The 20,751-nt window shown below is 41.0% G+C and overlaps 1 protein-coding gene across 4 annotated transcripts in view; it reads left to right on the top strand.

Moving 5' to 3' along the window:
* The first annotated feature begins 1,653 nt into the window (after positions 1-1,653).
* Positions 1,654-20,751, top strand: part of Bod1l1 (biorientation of chromosomes in cell division 1 like 1) — a 53,958-nt gene continuing 34,860 nt past the window's right edge. For all 4 annotated transcript variants that reach the window (XM_075943680.1, XM_075943682.1, XM_075943681.1 and 1 more), the window contains exons 1-9: positions 1,654-2,012; positions 7,843-7,967; positions 12,521-12,711; positions 13,320-13,931; positions 14,560-14,709; positions 15,652-15,818; positions 17,358-17,469; positions 17,943-18,081; positions 20,456-20,528. In XM_075943680.1, the coding sequence (XP_075799795.1) occupies positions 1,776-2,012; positions 7,843-7,967; positions 12,521-12,711; positions 13,320-13,931; positions 14,560-14,709; positions 15,652-15,818; positions 17,358-17,469; positions 17,943-18,081; positions 20,456-20,528 (1,806 nt within the window). In that variant the 5' untranslated portion in view covers positions 1,654-1,775. The remainder of the gene's footprint in view (positions 2,013-7,842; positions 7,968-12,520; positions 12,712-13,319; positions 13,932-14,559; positions 14,710-15,651; positions 15,819-17,357; positions 17,470-17,942; positions 18,082-20,455; positions 20,529-20,751) is intronic.

Below are 20,751 nucleotides of genomic sequence, written 5' to 3' on the forward strand. Positions count from 1 at the left end.
AGGACCTTATATAGATTATAATATAAATAGTAATATTTATTAGCCACTAAACAATTCTTTTTAGCAGCAAATATCTTTCTTATTAATTTTTAAAGTTTTGTCATTGTGCCTAATTAAATTTGTGAAGTTTTCAGTTTTATGGATGATTCTCATTTAGCTATTTCAGAAAAGTTGGATAAATTAGATATATACATATATCCCAAACAAAACACTAAGCCTTTTCATATTATATACACACTTGATAACATACACTTAACATATTGCATTGCTCTCTTGGTACACTAAGGAAAAACAAGTTATAATCTCATCTGTTGCCAAAATTTGTTTTGAAAGATGATTACAAATATATATTTGGGAAGTGTGGTGGTACATGTTTTTAATTCCAGCGCTCAGGAAGCAGAGCCAGGTGGATCTACATAGTGAGTTCAAAGCCAGCAAAACCTACATGGCTAGACCTAGTCTCAAAAACAAAACAAAACCAAAAAAAAAAAAAAAGGAAAAAGAGAAATGAAATTATACTTTACACCACTTTAAATGTGACTGATTTTTTAAAATGTTTTTTGTTTTGTTTTGTTTTTGAGACAGGGTTTCTCTTTGTAGCCCTGGTTCTCCTGGAACTAGCTCTGTAGACCGGGCTGGCTTCCGAACTCACAGCTCTGCCTGCTTCTGCCTCCCAAGTGCCGGAATTAAAGGAGTGAACTCAGAGATCTTCCCGTCTCTGTCTCCTGAGTGCTGGGATTAAAGGCATGGGCCACTACTGCCCAGCTTTAAGAACAATTGTAAAGACAACTTAGCCCCAGGACAGGAGATTTCCTGATGTACGAATTGGGATTAGTAGAGTGTCATAGTTAGTTAGGGTTACTGGCTTGCTCCCTACCAGCCTACTTCCTTTAAAACAAACAAAAACCCACCAGCCTGGGGTATCCGCACCCATAATTGACTGGGACCCTCCTACATCAATCATAATTAAGAAAATGCCCTCAGACTTTCCAACAGCCAGATCTTATGTTGGCATTTTTCTCAACTCAGGTACCCCCCTCACAGATACCGGTAGCTTGTGTCAAGCTGATGTAAAAACAACAGACTACATAGAGACCTAGTCTTAAGTGTCTTCCAACTAAACGCCCTAACGTGAGTAGATGCCATGCCTGAGACACAAGGCCATATAAGCTTCACCCACTATTCCCATACCGAGGCCGGTAAGTTAAAGACAGACAGGCAAACCAGAAGAGTAGCTAGGAATGCCAAAAGGCAAATGGGATGGGTTAGGGGAACAGAAAAGGGAAGATCCTAAATTCATCCTTCTGGAAAGAAGATGGATAGAATCCTAGACTCCTCCGAGAGTTCGCCCGCAGTCCCAGGTACGGCTCGCAATATAAACGCCTACGAGTCTCCACCACTTGGAGAAAAGGGGACAAGAGGGACGGGACTGGCAGCCGCTCAGGTAAAACCAGGGCAACGCCTCCCTCCGGTCTACTCTGAACTGACGCGGACGCCACCACAGCCAGCTCCAGCCCGGCTCAGCCACGCGAGGGCGCTCGCGCCTCGCCTCGGCTGGAATTGGACCTCGGCGGCTCCCGTAGCCAGACCTTAGGCGCCGCCGTCACCGCCTTTTCCTCCTTTCCCTCAGTTCCTTTTCACTTCCGGGGTAGCTGTGGATCCGCTGGTTCCGTAACAACATCCCGTTGGCTTCCCTCAGGCGGCGGGACCTGTGTAGCCGCCTCCCCCGAAGCGCCTGCCCGCTTGGGCTCGCGCGCTCCACGGCCCGGGCCGCCATGGCCACCAACCCGCAGCCGCAGCCACCTCCGCCCGCGCCTCCACCGCCGCCGCCTCAGCCACAGCCTCCACCGCCGCCGCCGGGCCCTGGGGCTGGTCCCGGAGCGAGCGGGCCGGGCGGCGCGGGAGCCGGCGCCGGGGACCCGCAGCTCGTGGCCATGATCGTGAACCACCTCAAGAGCCAGGGGCTCTTCGACCAGTTCCGCAGGGACTGCCTGGCGGACGTGGACACCAAGGTGCGGGGCCGGGACGGCGGGTGGCACGGGGAGCGGCGTCCCCAGACCGGACCCTCGGGACTGTCTCGCTCACAGGGCTTCCTTTGCAGCCGCCCTCCGTCCTGAGGCGGTGCGCCGTGCACTCTGCAAGGCTTGGAATGTTCATTCATTCCCGTGCCCTTGTGTTCCTTTCGTACGCTAGTGGTTTTTGAGTACCTACTATGTGCTAGGTACTGCTTGGCCTCCACGATTACACCGCTTGGTAAGCGAGACCAAGCTTCTTCTTAGAGACACTGGTTTGGAAGCATTAGGGCAAACGGGACTCGGTTTGGTGTTCATTTCTTGTGATTTTTCGCTCTATTAACTTTGCACCCAAGTTGCTTTTTGCCCCCACTAAAGTTTCTTCGGTTGTAAACGCCACAAATTTGGCGTTTGCAAAAATCGTAAAGTGGTAATGGAGTAATTTGCAATGTGTTTTGCTGAATGTTGGCGGGGAGGTCGAGTAAAGACGCGGTTGTAGGGAGGCAAACCTGGGCAGACAGAAAAGTGGGTTGGGATATGTCGTTTGATCTCTAGCAATGACTGCCTGATTTAGTAGTTAGGTCAAGTCAGTTTGCTAAGATGAGAAGAGGCAGAGAGAGATGGAGATAGATTGGAGCCATTCCGTGGGGAAAGCATGGAGAAGAAATGACAGCAAATGCTGAAGTGAAAGACGGGGGCGAGGGTGCATTAGGCGAGCGAGGACGGTGAGGCCAGAAGAAGCAAAAAAGGTTCCCCGTCCAAAAAGAAGAGGAACGGAGGAACCCAGTACTGTCACAGAAAGGTGCTTTAGCTGGGGCAAGTAAACTGTCATCTTGGCAGAGTGACCCGAGGGTGCAGGAAGGAGCGATCAGTGTAGGTAGGGAAGAGCTAGGGAGTGTGTCTGGAAGCAGGTGAAGGGAGACGTGTTGCTTCCTAGTGCGGGCTTTTAGTTACCTTCCTTTGGTTTTGTTTAGGGTTTAGTGTATTTATTGGGTTTCGCTTCAAAGTGGTTGGGTTCATATGATTGGAGTTGTGATGATGGAAATTTTGTTTTGTTTGTTTGTTTTGGTTTTGGTTTTTGTGTCCCCCCCCCCCCCAGACTGACAGGTCTGAAAAACGTAGTTTCCTTAAAAGGCGGGTGTTTACAGCACCTGCAAATCCTGGGCCTTTGAGATGGACTGTACACAGTTGTGCCATCTCTAAAAAAATTCCTCCTAAGTACCTGAGGATATCTTCTCCTCCAAGGATTCTGGTCCTGGGCCCATTTTCTACGATGCTGGAGGTGGGGACTTTAGTTTATTGGGGTGTGTATAGGAAATATAATGTTACCTGAGGAACTATCAGCTGTATTTTAAAGTCATTGCTATTGCCCTTTGAACAATACTTTAATGGGAAAATTATGTCTAATGACATGATCAGGTAAATATTTCTGCATATAAAGCTAGTGGTTTGTGAGCAGCAAGTGGATATTACACTTTGATGGTCTCAGAAGCCTGTGTATCTGTGTTGTCATTGTGTATATTGGATATAGAAATTAAGTTTTAATATACTGATGAAGGAGGTGCAGTCTTTATAATTCAACCTTTTATTTATACTATTCCCATTCATTGTTACTATTGTATGCCTGTGTATTCCTCCCAAAACTCTCAAAAGTAGATTATTAAGATAATCCTTGGGGAAGAATAGTTGGTATGGCAGTCTAAGAAAAGCTAGGCCCTTCTCTTTAAATGCTCGCATTAAAGTGATTCTAGATGATTACATGTGGTTCGGCCTTGTGCTGAGGATAGAGAGCTGAGACACCACAGAACATTCTTCTCTAAATAAGAGAAGCATGAAGCTAGTTAAGGGCAGACCTGAAATGACATCCTCTGCCCAGAAAGTGGACACAGGAGGGCATAGTTACTGGAAATTCCTATAATGACTTTTTCCGTCTCCCAGCCTGCCTTCTGCCTTCTTTCTATCCCTCTCTTTTCTTCCTCTCCCCTAGATAACAATTGTGCTGGTTTAATTTAAAATATTTGTGATTCAGTCACATTTCTACTTTTTTCTAATTTGTAAAAAAGAAAAAGTATGCTTCTTAGGAATGTCACATTTTTACAATACAATGAGTAAGCCAAAATAGAGATAATAGTCCCTAGTCATATAAAAGACTATTATTATTTTAATAGAACTCTTGAATCTCATCTGCTGCTCATGTAAAGTATGGTATTCTTCACAATCGTACCTAAAAGACTGTCCTGCTTTCACCTTAACAGTCTTCCCCACCTGTAGTGTATAGGCTGTTAACAGTCAGTGGATTGTCAGTCATACATGTGTAAGAGTCAAGACATTTGATAGCTTTCAGGTGCTGTCCAAGAAAGACTGTCCACCCTAGTGTGTCTGCGCCAGGATGAGATGTGCCACTGTCTACTGCCACTCCTGGAGCTGTATAATATAGTCCTCCCCGGTGCTCCTGCAGTCATCAGTGGTCCTTAACTAACAAGACTGTTCTGTGGCAGATCAGATTGACTGTCACTCCTGAAGAGGCTGGACCTTGAGCAACTCCAAAATCCACCTATACCAGTAAAGCTTCTCCATCTAGACAACCAGTCATCGATGTTGAGTCAAGGTTTGTGGCTGGAAGCCATTTTGCTCCCTTCTTATTGATTACCAGCTGGAGAGTGAGGAGGGACGGTCAAGTGGCCCATCCTTCTGTCCTAGAGGAGTTGATGGAGCAAGAAAATAGAGCTTCTCTTCCTATTAGTGACAAAGGCAGTTTTTTGATCTTTTCTCAATTAGGAATGGCTCCTGATCAATTAGTTCATTCTCTGATCAAACCTTATGTACCAGGCATTCCTTAGAAGCTGGGAATATAGCAGTAAAAGAGAACCCTGCTGTTTGACAGCTTTCCCAGCAAAGAAATAAACAGTAAGTAGTATGTAATCAGCGCTGTACAAAAGAATAAAGCAAGAAAAGCATGAGGAGGCTTCCTGTTCTGTTCTGGGTAATCTTTCAGTTAAGATACTGTGTGAGCTGTCCTTGAAAGGACTGGAAAAGTGGATGCCTTCCAACCCTAGAGCAGAGGGAGTGCAGAAGACCCAAGGCAGAACTGCTGAGAGAGGAAAGCCAGCTCCCCCTCCACCATTCTAGTCAATTTTGTGTCTCAGCTTAATTGTTTGGGTGGAGGGATTTCTAGTACTGAGAAGTTATTAGTGAGTTCGAGCAAAAGATCATGATCTGACTTATATTTTAGATGAGGTGATAATTCATGATTTACTTTGAATAAATGTTTTGATAACACTAGCGTTAGAAAATTTAACATACTCTCTTGGAAGATGGACGTGAGTTAGGCTTGGATAGGCAGGAATATCAGCCATTGAGAAGCCTTGGAGCATGGGTGTGGAAAAGGTGGTAGGGAATAGTTCTGGACATCCTCCCGAGCTGCAGCTTCGGCCGGCTGGCATCTGTAGATTTTGCTCATCACAAGAGCCCGTTGACTTTAAATTTAAGGCAGGATCTGCCATGGAGCACAGGCTGGCCTGAATTCAGTATGTAGCCCAAGTAGACCTTGAAATTGCCATCCTCCTGCCTCAGCCTTGAGATTACAGACCTGTACCATCATGCTCTACTAATGGGAAAATGTTAGAAACCAGAAAAACTTTCCTTTGGTGGAGCTGAAATTAGAATTTCTTTTGAGGGGTCTGAAAAGCTAAATAATTCAAGTTTAATAAACATTTGTTAAAAGAAGAAATACACATTATAAACGTTAGGGAGAAAGACATTTTCAGGTTGATTTAAACTGAGTGGAGCGGGGCATACATAAATAACTGAGCGACTGAAAGAGAAAGTAGACAACAGCGAAAGTCCGAAATTGAAAGTGAGGAAAGAGCATCTCTTAAGGCAAGGCCCTTCGATCTGTTGGACGGTAGTTACCTAGTTATTCATCACTTACCTGCGGAGCGGTGTGGACAATAGCAGGGCTGCACAACAGTGCCCTGCAAGAGCTGGTGAATGGTGGTATGTATAGAAGATGGCAGGGGCGCTGGAGAGATGGCTCAGTGGTTAAGAGCATTGCCTGCTCTTCCAAAGGTCCTGAGTTCAATTCCCGGCAACCACATGGTGGCTCACAACCATCTGCAATGAGGTCTGGTGCCCTCTTCTAGCCTGCAGACATACACACAGACAGAATATTGTATCCATAATGAATGAATAAATAAATAAATATTTAAAAAAGGTAAAAAAGAAGAAGATGGCAGGAACTGGGAAAGAATGGCTGTATGATATTTGTGGTGTCTGAATGACCTGTGTTCCATTGAGCTCTGAAGGTGAGAGCTTTGTCAGATGGACAAGTAGAGGGAATGGGAGTATGAAAATTGGCTGCTGGCATATATGCTTTTAAAGGAGAGAGGAAGAAGTGGCCCAGGGTGATACTGTGCTATTTTTCTTAAAAATCATTCTAGGTCACCTACCTATATTGAAGAAAAAAAAAAGGCTGATAAAGGAAAGATAACCCTGAATGAGTAGGTGAAGGGACTAACTTACTAAGTGAGGACCACTTCTTTCTTTTTTTATTTATTTGGTTGGTTGGTTGGTTTTGATTTTTTTGAGGTGATTTCTTTGTAGACCTGGCTGTCCTGGAACTCCCTCTGTAGATTAGGTTGGCCTCGAACTCAAGAGATCCACCTGCCTCTGCCCTCTAAGTAGTGGGATTAAAGGTGTACACCACCACTGTCCTTACAACTATTTCTTAAATAGGTTTTTTTTTCCCCCGAGACAGGGGTTTCTCTGTGTAGTTTTGGTGTCTGTCCTGGAATTAGCTCTTGTAGACCAGGCTGTCCTCGAACTCACAGAGATCTGCCTGCTTCTGCCTTCTAAGTGCTGGGTAAAAGGCGTGCACCACCACGGCCTAGCTCTTCCTTCTTTTGGGGGAAGGCAGGGATAGGGGTTCTGAGCCATAGACACTGTGCCTTTTGAGCAGACTAGTTCTTGTAGGATCTGTTCTGAGCTGTGTGGAATAGTCAGTAGCATCCTTGCCCTCTCCTCATGATCTAAAGTGCTTTAGACAAATGCCCCCTTTGGGGAAGAGAGTTTATAATCACTCCTGCTTGAGACCTACTTTTACATCAGATTTGGGTTATAGTTCAGCGGTCTGTCCCTGAGTAATTTCTCTTGAGTCCATAACTTTTACCTGATATATTACCATCACAGACTTTGATTGTTTTAGTTATTGCATACTTTGCCAGGTGAGTTGTGTTATGCTCAGGTATGGAATCACTGTGCTTATATTTATAATGAATTTCTGCTTTCAAACCTCTTTGTGTAAGCACCAGGTCCCAGTCTGTGTTTTCAACTTCATTTCTGTTGCCCTTTGTGCTCTCTTCACCGACAAAATTAGACTATCAATATAGGGTTCCCTAATACTTCTAACATTGTATTTTTTCTAGTCCCCTTGTTATTTTCTTCTGTCCACAAAGAAGGCTGTTCTCCCTAGTTACATCATGTAACTTTGAACCAATTTTCCAGGTCAAATGTCACATTCTCAATCCTGGGCTTTGATGCCTTTCTTTGTTTCCAATACTCCAACATTAACATTTTTGTCTTGTTTCTAGTCTTTTGTCTACAAAAAAAAGTCTTTGTCTTACTTTATTTTCAAACAGCTTGTCTTAGACAAAATAGGCACTGTTTGAAAGTTATGACTGAGAAGCTTTCCGTCCACACTATTAAGAACCCTTAGGCCTATTAAGTACACTAAAATTTCTGAAATGGTTATCAATATTATTTTAATTAATTAATATTAATTAATGGTTTCTGGAATTTATGAAGTTTTTGCTGTTGTTGTTTTTCGTTCTAGCCTGCCTATCAGAATCTGAGGCAGAGAGTTGACAACTTTGTTGCGAACCACTTGGCTACTCATACCTGGAGTCCACACCTTAATAAGAACCAACTGAGAAACAATATCCGACAGCAAGTTCTGAAGTAAGTCTGAGTTAGAGTGCACAGCTCAGTTTAAAATTCTTCTCCTTACCTTGTCTGAAAGCCAGCAGAAGTACATTGTTCTAATGCTGGCAGTTTGGGGAGGTTGATGTGACTTGGTCCAGCATAATTTTGGAGAATGGCCTCATCAGTTCATTTTTCTCCTACAAATTCTAACTCTTTTCTTTTATTGTAGTGGTACTTAAGCATTTAGGAAAAGAAATAGCATGGCTTAAAAGAAAATTTGTCCAAGAAAAATCTTATGTAAATATTAATAGACAGTTACTTTAATGACAACTTTCTTCTTTAGCAAATAGAACATGATAGAACCCTGAAGTTAAAAAAAATCCTTTGTTTGTAGGTGTTTTGTCTTCTAAATATATAGGATGTCGCCAAAAGGAAATATTTTTGCATCAGCATAAGAAACAAAGACTAAAAAGCTGTAATATTTTTAAAAGTCTGGAATATTTACATTTTAAAAAGAACAAACTTGATTTACAACTTTTTACTTGTTTTTGAATATAAATATTTGCTAAGACAAAAAGATGTTCTATCCCAATTGTTTAAAGAGTACCTATTCTTCCTGCTCTGACAAATATTTATATCCAAGAACATTTATAAAACATGGCTTTAAACAGGTGAGCAATCTAGCTCAAGCCCATGTAGTGTGATAGTTCCAAGCCCCAGGAAGCCCAGAAATAAAAATTCACCAAAAAGTCCATTTAGCCCCAGGTAATACTAGAAACCTGGAGTTAGGAGCTTAGACTGTCACCCTGTGTATGAGAAAAGGAAATAGCACTGGCTTTGTTGTCTGTGTTTTAAAAGCACCTGTAAAAGAGTCCAGGTGACATCAAAAGATGCCATCAGAAGGCTGCTTAATAATACCTGTTGGTAAAAAATCAAAGCTGTTTCCTGAAAAGAAGATGCTAGAAATCTTTTGAGTGACAGGCCAAGAAGGCCCTTTATTTCCACAAAGGCCTTCAGTAGAGCAGTAAGCAAAGTAGCACAGCAATGGGGAGGAGGGGATAGCTGTGGTGCCCGACTCACATTTACATGCCGTGCTGCTGATAATACAGGGCTCTCTTAGCATTCTAGCTGCTGCCCTTCTCACACGTGATTGCATTGCTTCGTTACTTTAATGTTCAAATCTGTAAGATAAGGAAGCTGTCTGTTTTTGTTTTTTTAGGTGAGGGAAATGTGAAAATCACTTACAGTTCTAGTACCAATAATATCTTTACCACAGTTTGGTGTTGGTAAAAGGTCAAGAAGCCAATGATTATGTCAGTGTTGAACACTGGTGCTGTCTTCCCTGAGCTGCCTTTCTCTAGACTGGAGACTGGGAAGGAGAATGGCTGAACTCTGGAAAACGTAAATGCTATTCTTCCTAAGACTTCTGTTAAATTTCCTCTTGTTATCCTCTGGGTATGGAGGTCAAAGAAAAAGTTTGGGAGTAATTTCTGTCCCTTCCACTATGGAATCCAGGCATTTAATTCAGGTCCTTGGACTTACATAGGGAGTGCTTTTAACTCCTGAAACATCTTGCTTGCCCCATTTGCAAAGTTTTATGTTAGTGATAATAGTATATTAAAGTTTTTCTTTTTCTTAGAGAAGGATTTGTTTTGTTTTGTTTGTGTTTTTCTGTTTTGCTTGTGTTTTTGTTTTACAAAAGGGTCTCATTTTGTAACTCTGGCTGTCTGTCCTCAGACTCACTCTGTAGACCTGGCTTTTCTCAAACATACAGAGACTTTCCTGCCTCTGCCTCCTGAATACCAGGATTGAAGGCCTGCACCTCTACACCTGGCTTAGAAAAGGATTCTTCAGTTGTTTGCAAATTAATACTGTATGGATAAACTAACCCTATAAACAACTGTAATCTGAAGCAGGTTTTCATAAACACACTAGAGAAAGTGTTCAGCTGATTGACTAAGGTTAAACCATTGCAGTTTGTCATTTCTGTAGAACAAAATGGCCTACTATCAGCAACTTAAGATGGATTAGCACAGTAGCTTATCTTTTGATTCAGGAGGAAGGAAATTCTTATTCTGTTTATATATTCATTTATGGTGCAGAATCTGAAATGTTGTATAGTTTTCTATAATGATCTTGACAGAATTTTAAAAGAGAAGAATTTGATTTGATTTATGTATGTACTTATTTTTTTTTCAGTAATAGAGGTTGAATACAGGTCATCATACATACAAAATCAGCATTCTGTCACCGAATTACTTTTTTTTAAAAAAAGGGTCTCAGTATGTAGTTTTAGTGGCATTTCATTTGTTTTTTAATAAATAAAGCTTGCCTGAAGATGAACGAGTAAAACAGCCCCACTGGTCAGCCTTACAGACAAGGTAGTGGTTAACACCTTTAATCCCAGTAGCCACACTAGTTGCCATAGAAACCAGGCAGTGCATGCCTTTAATCCCAGTGGTGCATGCCTTTAATCCCAGCTCTAGAGAGGATTCTAAGATGGGGGGAAACTGCTCCTGGTCTCATTCTCAGATTCTTGGAGGCAGGATCACCATTTCGTACTGAGGTCGAGGTAAGAGCCAATGGCTGGCTGTTTTGCTCTTCTGACCTTCAGGTTGAGCCCCAATTTCTCTCTGAATTTTTATTAATTGTGCCTCATGTAGTCATGTCTCAAAGTCTATATGTAGCCTAGACTGACCTGGAACTGGAGTGCTGGGATTACATGCCTGGCTTCAGCCTTCTTTTGTTTTATTTTTATTTTGAGAAAAGTTCTTCAAATTTGCCCAGGCTGGTCTTGAACTCTTACCCTGATTTTTTTCCTGTTGCTCAGGCAGGTAGTAAATATGGGATTATTATGGCTCAGTCTCCTAAATAGCTGACATTATTGGCATGCACTATAATACCAGGCTTGCAGGGAAGTAGCTTTAGCTGGAAATGTATCTGTTGACTTTACTTATGGCCCGAGGGCTGAGACTTTCCTTCTGACTAGGCAGCTAGGGACTACCGTAAGGCAATGAGCCAACAAAGAGCAGTGGATCAATAGCTCTCGACCCCATTTTAATGTAAGATCAAAGTTGATCTCCATGGGAAGGAAGACTAAATTTAGTTGTATTTTGTTTACAAGACAAAATACCAAAACATAGGCAAACAGAGAAGACAACCTGAAACAGTATTTTGGGTTTAGTGGATTTTATACTTGAATTTTATACCTTTGTACATATGCCTTACAATAAAACATTTACTTATTTATTTTAAATTTTTTGTGACAGGGTTTCTCTGTAGCTTTAGAGCCTGTCCTGGAACTCACTCTGTAAACCAGGCTGGCTTCAATTCTTTCTGCTACATTTGCAAGTCACCTTTAAGGGGGACAAAAAAGACACCTTTAAGATACAACACTGTTTTCAGGATTTGTGTTCTGTTTTTTAATCTTGGAACCTTAAAAAGCAGGTAACCTACTTTGCTGCATATCAGCTCATTTTTCTTTATGTCCCACATAAATAAAATTATAGTAACACATGGTTGTTCAGAGCCTCCGGGATTGAGAATCCAGTCCACCCTCACTTCTGACAGGTGCACTTAGAAACAGCATTTGACAGTTTAGGGATAAACACCTCACCCTTTCTATCCAGAAAGATGGAGGCCAAGAAGCAGGAGGTGACTAGTACCTCAGTTTCCAACAGTGTCCTGGGTACTAATTCCTCCTAGTGCATTCTAGGAGGGAATGTGTTGTTAAGTCCGTTTTTCTCAGATGTCATTTGATAAGAGTCCTGCTTGTGTCGCTGCTCTGTCTGTCTTCTGTGATGTTTCTTTAACTCGGAGCCTCCTTCCTCCCTTCCTCTTCTATATATGTATCAGGACTCAGTTCAGATGTCTTCTCCTAGTGGAATATTCTCAACTTACATAGGCAATAATCCCTTACAGTACATGGTATAAGTTCATGCCTAGCCCCCTTGTATTTTAGTTGTGCCTGTATCTTTAACCAGTGTAGGGCCCAGTTCTGGTTTGTAGCTGCTTGGTGGCCAGCATGGTGCCTTTTATGTAGAAGACATTCATAACCTGCCTCTTGAACAACTAAATCATTCTGTTTTATAGCAGGAAGGTAATAAAAAGAAAGCCAGACATCTTGAGTTTTATTTTTGCTTTTCTTGTTTCTTCTTCCTTAATTTGATGAAATTATACTTTGTGTATATTCTTCACTTTAACTGGAAACTCTAAGACTTATAAAAAGTTTATATTTTCTATTTTTAAAAAAAGAAAGTTTCAAAGTCAAGAGATTTACTTTAGCCCTGGAACTCATCAGTCGCGAGGTGCTCTTGTGTCCCAGAGATGGAGGTTGATGGATGCTCCACCTCCCTTGTGTTCTGTAGTGCTGAAGCTACTTCCAACACCTTTTATATGTTTCAGTTTTTCCATCAGTGGTGCATTGCTGGAGAGTTTACAGATGTCTTTAAAACCACTGCTGTGGTAAACTTCCCTAATAGACTATTGAAGGTTGAACATATTTATAATAGATACTAATTATTTAAGATAATTTGTGCAAATAATATAAAATTATTTCTTTACCTCTCTGTGAATTACCCATGTTTTAGATCAGGAATGCTGGAGTCTGGTATCGACCGAATTATTTCACAGGTAGTAGATCCAAAGATCAACCATACATTCAGGCCTCAGGTGGAAAAGGCTGTGCATGAGTTTCTGGCCACACTGAATCACAAAGAGGAAGCAGCTGGCAACACAGTTCCTGACGATGAGAAGCCGGACTCTTCTGTCATTACCCAAGGTGCTTTGGTTTAATCTTGTCAGTCCCTGTGCTCTTCTTGATCTGATTGCCTAGGTAGGGAAATTTGGTGTTCTGACACCTTGCTCCATTTCAATATTTCAATATTCCTCAACTGGCATGACATTTCTTTTTTGAAATTAAATTTAAAAAGCATTTTAATAGTAACGAGTTTATGAGTTGGGCAGTGGTAGCACACACTTTTAATCCCAGCACTCAGGAGGCAGAGGCAGGTGGATCTCTGTGAGTTCGAGGCCAACCTGGTCTACAAGAGCTAATTTCAGCACAGACTCCAAAGCTACAGAGAAACCCTGTCTTGGGGGGTGGAGGAGAGAGTTTATGTGTGCGTGCTCACTATAAGAGAGTAAGTAACTGGAATAACGAAGGCATTCTTCTCACAACTGGAATGTTCTCAGATGTGTTGGTGTCTTTCCTTTAAACACTGTGCTCAGGAGACAGAAATTTCTGAGTTTGTATATCAGTGCTGTACTTAAAAACCTACAGGAACATGCATTTCTGCACAGCTTGTAACAGTGGTGTGTTGTGTGGATAAAGTAGAAGGATGTACTTTTTTGCATAAATTTATTTCACGTCTTATCTTCTCCTTGAAGGTGTTCCTGCTCCTGGGCCCAGTGCTAATGTGGCCAGTGATGCCATGTCAATCTTGGAAACCATAACTTCTCTTAACCAAGAAGCTCATGCTGCTCGAGCTTCAACAGAAGTGTCAAATGCCAAGACCAATGAGAGAGTGCCCAGAAAACTCTCATCTCAGCCTAGCACTGACGCCAGCACTGACAGGGAGAGAGGCTCTGAGGATGGGGCTGATAGAGAAAAGGTTACTCCTGATTCTGGAGCCGAGGGGATAGAAACTGCTCCCAAGTCAGAAGAACCTAGCGATCTCTCTTGTTCAGTGGAAGAAGCTAAAAATCACATGAAAGAGAATAGCTTACTTGTACCAAGTAAGGATGCTCAGCAGGAAAGCAGTGACCAAAAATATAAATCAGTGGACAAAGCAGAAAAGAAACCAGACAGTAATGAGAAAGGAGAAAGAAAGAAAGAAAAGAAGGAAAAGACTGAAAAAAAAATTGATCACTCCAAAAGGAGCGAAGATACACAGAAAGTGAAAGATGAGAAGCAATCAAAGGATAGAGAAGTGGAGAGCATGAAACCTCCTTCTGAGAAGATCAACAGCAGAGCCAGGACTGCCGAGGGCACGAAAGAAGGTGCGTACACACGTCCATGCTGCTTTCAAGAGCAGAATGTCCTTAGAGGAAGAGTGACAGTGTCACATTTGGCTTTGAATTTTAATGATCTGTTTTGATGCTTCCATATCAAACTTACAAAATTATAAAATAATAAGCTGGGCGTGGTGGCATACAACAAAAAGCCCAGCACTGAGCATGCTGATTACAGGATCCAGGCCAGCCTGGGCTAAATAATCAAGTTTTATTTGGGCTGGGGGGAAGAGAGGAAATAAGTATTTACAACTTCGTTACTATACATATGTATCTATTCACAATGAAAATTAACAGAAAAACTATAAACTCTGTAACTTGTGTTATCATTTATTCACACGGTTCCAAGCAACTTAAGTTATATATGCTGATCTTCAAAATACTAGGTAGTAATAATCGGTTATTAAAAATTTACATTTGTGCATATCTGCACATTACAAATTAATAGTTATTTTTGCAAGTTACTGTTTTACCTTTGTATTTTATTAAGATAGCCTTTCTGAAAGCTAATTTCTTTGACATCTGTTTAAAGCAGGGAATTTTTAATGTATAGGGTTTAGGTTTTAAATATGTTCTTATTTCTAGTTGTTTACTTTGTTTCATTTTCTTCTTTAAGATTGCTCTTTGATGGATTCTGATGTGGATGGTCTCACTGACATCACAGTTAGCTCTGTCCACACCAGTGACCTTTCATCTTTTGAGGAAGACACAGAGGAGGAAGTTGTCATGTCTGATAGCATGGAAGAAGGAGAGATTACATCAGATGGTAATGCACTTTTCTCAGTATCTCTGTGATGTTTCTATTAAGCATTATTTGTGTTCTGTCTAGTGTGGCTACTTCTTAACAGAGTGTGGCATAACAAGAACCTGCTACCTTGTGATTGCAAGACTGGCCTCTGCCTGAGCTGTAGGGTTGTCTGTCTAATCAGCCCTGTACAAGTTACTGTAAAACTTCTCCATAGCCAAGGCCAGTCTGGTGTACATAATGAGTTCCAGGACAGCCAAGGAGACAGACAGACATGACATCTCAAGTGTGCTTTAAAGTGCACCTTCAGGTGAATTTCCTCAGCAGTGACAAAGACATTCCTCTCATGTCCTCTGACAAATAAGAATTAACTACTTGTCAAAAATACATTGTCTGAAATAACTAGGAGGAGCAAAAGGCTAGGGTGGCTCCAGCAGCTTTGACTAAGAGAATTCCTGAGTTAATAAACCAAAATGGCATAAACAGTAAAGGGAAACTTCAGCTTAGACCTGCACACCATCCACTAACTTCCCAGCAGATCATAATCATGTAGAGGCCTAGCAGTAGTCAGTCCCATGAAGTGTTTAATTGGCTTCCGTGTTGAACCTGCAAAAGCACGCTACTCCAGGGACAGAGTGGAGCCTCAGTTCTGAGTGCCTTGCTTGTGACTTGCTCTTCTTTCAAATCAGTTCTTTGCAACTTTTGTCTTCAGTTGTTTTTTTTTTGTTTGTTTGTTTTTAATAAAACAAGTTCTTACAGTGTCTCATTTTTCTTGGTCTGACTTTATATGTGAGGTGAATTATAGTTTTTTAAGATGTCAACTTCTGAATTTTCTTAGATAGACACCCCTTTGGACCTTTAAATATACTTAAAGTATATTGGTGTTTTTTGCTGCTTATGTGACATGTTGATGCTGTTGCTGGTTAACAGAAGCACTCACTCTTTATATTGAATTCTTTCCAGATGAAGAGAAAAACAAGCAGAATAAAGCAAAAACTCAAACCACTGAGTCTGGTGATGGGAAAGCCAAAAGTGTACGGCATGCCTATGTTCACAAACCTTACCTTTACTCAAAGTACTACAGTGATTCTGATGATGAACTCACAGTAGAACAACGGCGCCAGTCCATCGTAAGTTAAGTTCCCTCCCTTGCTGATTTAACAGTGGCTCAACCTTTATTTCATTGCTACTTCATAACTATAATTTTGCTACTGTTATGAATTGTAATGTAAATATCTAATATGCAGGGTATCTGATATGAGACCCCCGTGAAAGGATTGTTGAACCCTCAAAGGGATTGCAATGCCCAGGTTCAGAACTGTTGTGATTTAACCTGCTGCACCAGGTTGACAAAATTTGAGTAGTATTCTGCCCAAGGTACAAGTTTGCACAGAGAAGATATGGCCTTGCCCTCAGGGAGCTTGCCATGGAACTGCATAGACTAGACAGAAAGGTGATTGTATCATTGTTACTAACAAGTGAAAAAATGCAGCATATTATGAAAATCCTCATTTCATATAAAGATACAGTGTGCAACAAGTATATTTTGGGGAAAATGCAGTCCATTGATTTCCTGGTTTGAAAATGCTTCTATCAAGTATCATTCAATTAATGATAGCTTTTAAAGCAAAATTCATTGGTTTTTAAATGGCTTACAATTTAAGAAACATTAAAATATGAAAATATTTCAAGATAAAGAGGGATGTTGCAGAAAGCACTACAAAAATGTGATTGCTAACTAGTTTTCCCTCTAGACTTCTTTCTTAGAGAGGCTATTGGATAGGAGCTGTGCGCCTGCTTAGGATTTTTGAAATTTTGGCTGTGAGCTCTGAGGCAGAAAGGGGTGGTAAGAATAACAAAATTATTGTGAACTCTCCCTAACTGAGATTCTGCCCTTAGAAAGTCCCAAGGCCACAGCTTAGACCCAGGAATATAACTAAGACAGATTGGTGTAGAATTTACCTGTCTCTTAAATCTGCATTTCAACTGTTCCTTTAGGAATAACTGAAAAACTATGAGGGGCTTACCCACTTAAGCTTGATATTCATATTTTTATAGCTTTTCCCCCTTTTTTGTTGTAAAAACTAGTTTGTTAAATCACCTTTTCTCAGAGTTATATCTTTCCTTTCAAACCAAAGGCAATCTAAAACAGTAATTAAAAGTTTTCTTATCTGTGTCTTCTATCATCTGGTAGCTTCCCAAATAGAGCAATCGTAGCCGTACGTACATACACTTAGTGTATGTCTACTTTTTTTTAAGATTTATGTGTATGTTTTGCCTGTGTGTATATCTGTGTACCTAGTGACTGCAGAATTTAGAAGAAGGTGTTGAATCCCCTGGAACTGGAGTTAGTGATGGTTCTTAGCTATCATGTAGGTGCTGGGAACTGATCCTGGGTCCTCTATAAGAACAACAAGTGCTTTTAACCCCTGAGCCATCTTGTTAGCCTTATGTATGTGTGTATCCCATTGATGTGTAAGAACATCAGAAGAGCAAACTAAAACTGGTTAGCTGGGGGCACTTTGAATACTTGGCAGTTACACCCAAGGCCTCATTTGCTGGGCCAGATCGCTACCTCCAAGAGGCACTCTCAGTTTTTTCTCACATATGTTCTCTCAGAATGTCTTTGTTTTTCCCTGATAATTTGTCAGGCAATTTTATGGTTTTAGGCTAAAGAGAAAGAAGAGAGACTTTTGAGAAGACGAATCAATAGAGAGAAACTTGAAGAAAAACGAAAACAGAAAGCAGAGAAGACAAAATCTTCCAAAGTGAAGAGCCAAGGTATAGCAGATATTGCTGCTATTTGAGAGTACATTATACACACAGTCATCTTGTAGTTAGTCTCATATTGCTTGTGACATATACATATAGCATAGCGTGATCTGTTCCTCAGTGTGGAAGTAATTTATCCTGGAGTAGTGGATAAAAGTGAGCATTTCTGGTGAAGAACGCACAGCTAGACTGCACCTGATGTCATCTTTGCTTTTCCCTTTGCTTTTCTGCTCCTCTCTTTGATCCTGGGGAGTATGTTGACATTTATTTGGCAGAGTAACTACAACAAAATTGAGATCTGTTTTTCCTAGCAGAAATTGAGATCCAGTCAAAGCTATTTTGTGCTTTAAAGTAATTATAAAACCTTAGTGAAAAGTGAATATAACACTGTCACAAAACTGTCTTCTAAAGCCAAACTTATTTATTTATCTACTTATTGTGTGTGTGTGTGTGTGTGTGTGTGTGTGTGTGTGTATTTCTAGGGAAAAGTAGTGTGGACCTAGAAGACTCATCAACCAAGACTTTGGAACTGAAAACCCCAAGAATTAAAGAAGTCCTTAAAGAACGGAAAGTTCTAGAGAAAAAAGTAGCCTTAAGCAAAAGGAGAAGAAAAGATTCAAGGTACATTTTTGTCTGTTGTGTTCTAATTGTCACATTAGTGGTGTGCTTCCAGAAGAGGGCATTGAAAGTGGTCATAGGCTGTATTAAAAAATAACTAGGCATGGTGGTGCCCACCATTAATCCCTGCACTTAATGGGCAGTGGAATCTCTGTGAGTTTGAGGCCAGCTAGGTCTTCATAGAGAGTTTCAGGACAACCAGGGCTCTAGAAAGAGACCCTGTCTCCCCATTTAAAAAAAAAAAGTCCTCTTTACTTAGTCTCTGCATTTTGATGGGCTGTGAGTTTTTGTGTTAACTACCGTTTTTGTGCAGAGAAACATCTCTGTTGCAGTCTGAGAGTTGCACTAATCTGTAGGTATAGAAATAGCCCTGGAACTGCCTGTGTAGACCAGGATGGCCTTGAACTCACAGAGGTCTTTCTGCCTCAGCCTCTCCAGTACTGGAATTAAAGGTGTATGCCAGCACATCTGGCTTTTTTAGAGATAAAAATTTGTAGGGCACATTGGTATTTTATCTATTTAGCAGAATAACGGTAGTGTGTTCACCCCTGGGTCCTATGAGCTCCCCAATTATGCATTTTTTTAAGTCAGATTTACAGTACTAGGCCTTCAATCCAGCAGAATGATTAGTGGCATCCATGACATTCATCCCAGTATTGCACCTATGAGCATGTCTTGCCATGCTGGTCATTATTGTAGCTCACCAGGTCCACAACTTTAGGACTGCTGATGACTCACTCCATCCCCACGAGCCTGCTTAACCCTCTGGCAACTATGAAATCTAACCAGCAGGGAGGACGCTTTTAAAGTAGCACCAGCTTGATTTCTCCATGTCCTATGACCAAGGTGTGTGTTGTTGTCAGTAATAGGATCTTACCATCAAGTTATGGTGACCACTAAGATTGGTGGCAATAGCCTATATTGTGTTGGGAGTCTCTGAGACCTCCTCCCAGCCAAGAACTTGAGGGGAGGGATCTCATACCTGGTCTAGGTTTTTATTTGGCAACTTGTGGCTTTTGGGGGGCACATTATTCTGTGTGGGTCCCAAGGATACTATTCAGGTCACTTGTCTTGGCAGGAAGCAGCTTTACCTGCTGGGCCATCTTGCTGACCTTGACATTCTTAATTGAAAAACGGAAGTGGATGCACCCATGGGAATAATTTTTACTACTTTGTATTAGGAAGTAATTGTAGTGGGGGGGATATCGTACAGAAAAACAGAATAAAGAAAACAACAATCTGTTGGATTAAAGAAAGAAAATGAAAGTCTCACCTTGAATATAGATGTTACCATGTGTTTATAATGGCCTTCATTGTGTTAAGAATATAGTATTTTAAAGTAATATTTTAATTAATTTTGTGAGAATCTGACAGAAACTTTAGATTCTACTCCAGAAATATACAGACATAAGCATGAAGTTTCTACTGAGTATCAGAGAATTGAGTTTAAGGGCCCCAGGAAGTACTTGGAGAAGTATCTTGTCTGGGTCCATGGTAACCACTTACTAACAGTGAGTGCATCTGTTCACCAGTCTTTTCAGCACCTTTTTTTTTTAACATCATCCCATCATTTTTCCCTTTCACATAAAGTCAGGTTCTTTTAATTTTTTAAACACTGTATTGTCATTGCTAATTGTTTAAAAATTACAAAGGCAGAGAGACTCTTGAAAGTAGCTATGATGTGATGTGAACCATGGCCTACAGTTTTACTGTTCTATTAAATTACAATTCTTTTTTTAAGTTTACTTTTTTATTATTTTATGTGTATGTGTATACATAAGCATTTATCTGTACCACATATATGCAGGAGCCTATGGAGACCAGAAGTTGGTGTTGCATGCTCTGGAACTGGAGTTAAAACTGGTTGTGAGCTGCCATGTGGGTGCTGGGACCCAAACCCAGAGCTTTTGAAAGAGCAGCAAATGCTTTTAGTCATTGAGCGCTCTCTCTCCAGCCCATCATTGCAATTATGTAAATTAATCATAAACTTCAAGATAAGTAGATTTACAGAACTCAGAGAGATGTCAGTTCTCAGATTTATTGTGTCCTGTTCATCTTGCTCTGAATCATAAAGGCCTCCCTGCTTACTGAAAAGATGGTTGGGCTTTCAAATGTCTGCGTAGCAGATGTAGTGTTCACAGTGCAGCACATTAGGGATTGTCCTTGTAACCTGTTTTCCTTTAGACAGGAGCAGTTCATGCCACAATTGGATTGGCTTGTGCTCTCTGATGACTAAGAGTGAGGTTTAAATTAAAGTGTAACCGTCCTCCACCAATGAAGGGAGAAGTCATGGCAAAGAAAAGACTTTTCTTTCAACTTTCTTGTGAGATTCTTAGATTCAGATTAGAAATTCATATTTGATTTACTCCCCTCTCAGGAATGTTGATGAGAATTCCAAAAAGAAACAGCAGACTGAGGAAGAGTCCAAAGAAGCCCTCAAAACAAGTGAGGTACGTCTTAATGAGACCCTTGTCACCTGCCGTTTTGTTACGGGTGGGTTATTCATGTTCCTTTGCAGTGAAACAGCGTAGTACGATCTTTTCTGTGTGATGTCTTAAAACCACTCTGTTCACCTTAAGCCTCGTCCCATTCTGACCTGAATTCCTTGTTGTGATGAGTCGATGCATATGATTTTGTTTGGTCTAGGTAAGAAACTGTTTCTGTACCTTCTTT

This window comes from Microtus pennsylvanicus, chromosome 12, assembly GCF_037038515.1.
Source record: "Microtus pennsylvanicus isolate mMicPen1 chromosome 12, mMicPen1.hap1, whole genome shotgun sequence".
NCBI classification, from domain to species: Eukaryota; Metazoa; Chordata; class Mammalia; order Rodentia; family Cricetidae; genus Microtus; species Microtus pennsylvanicus.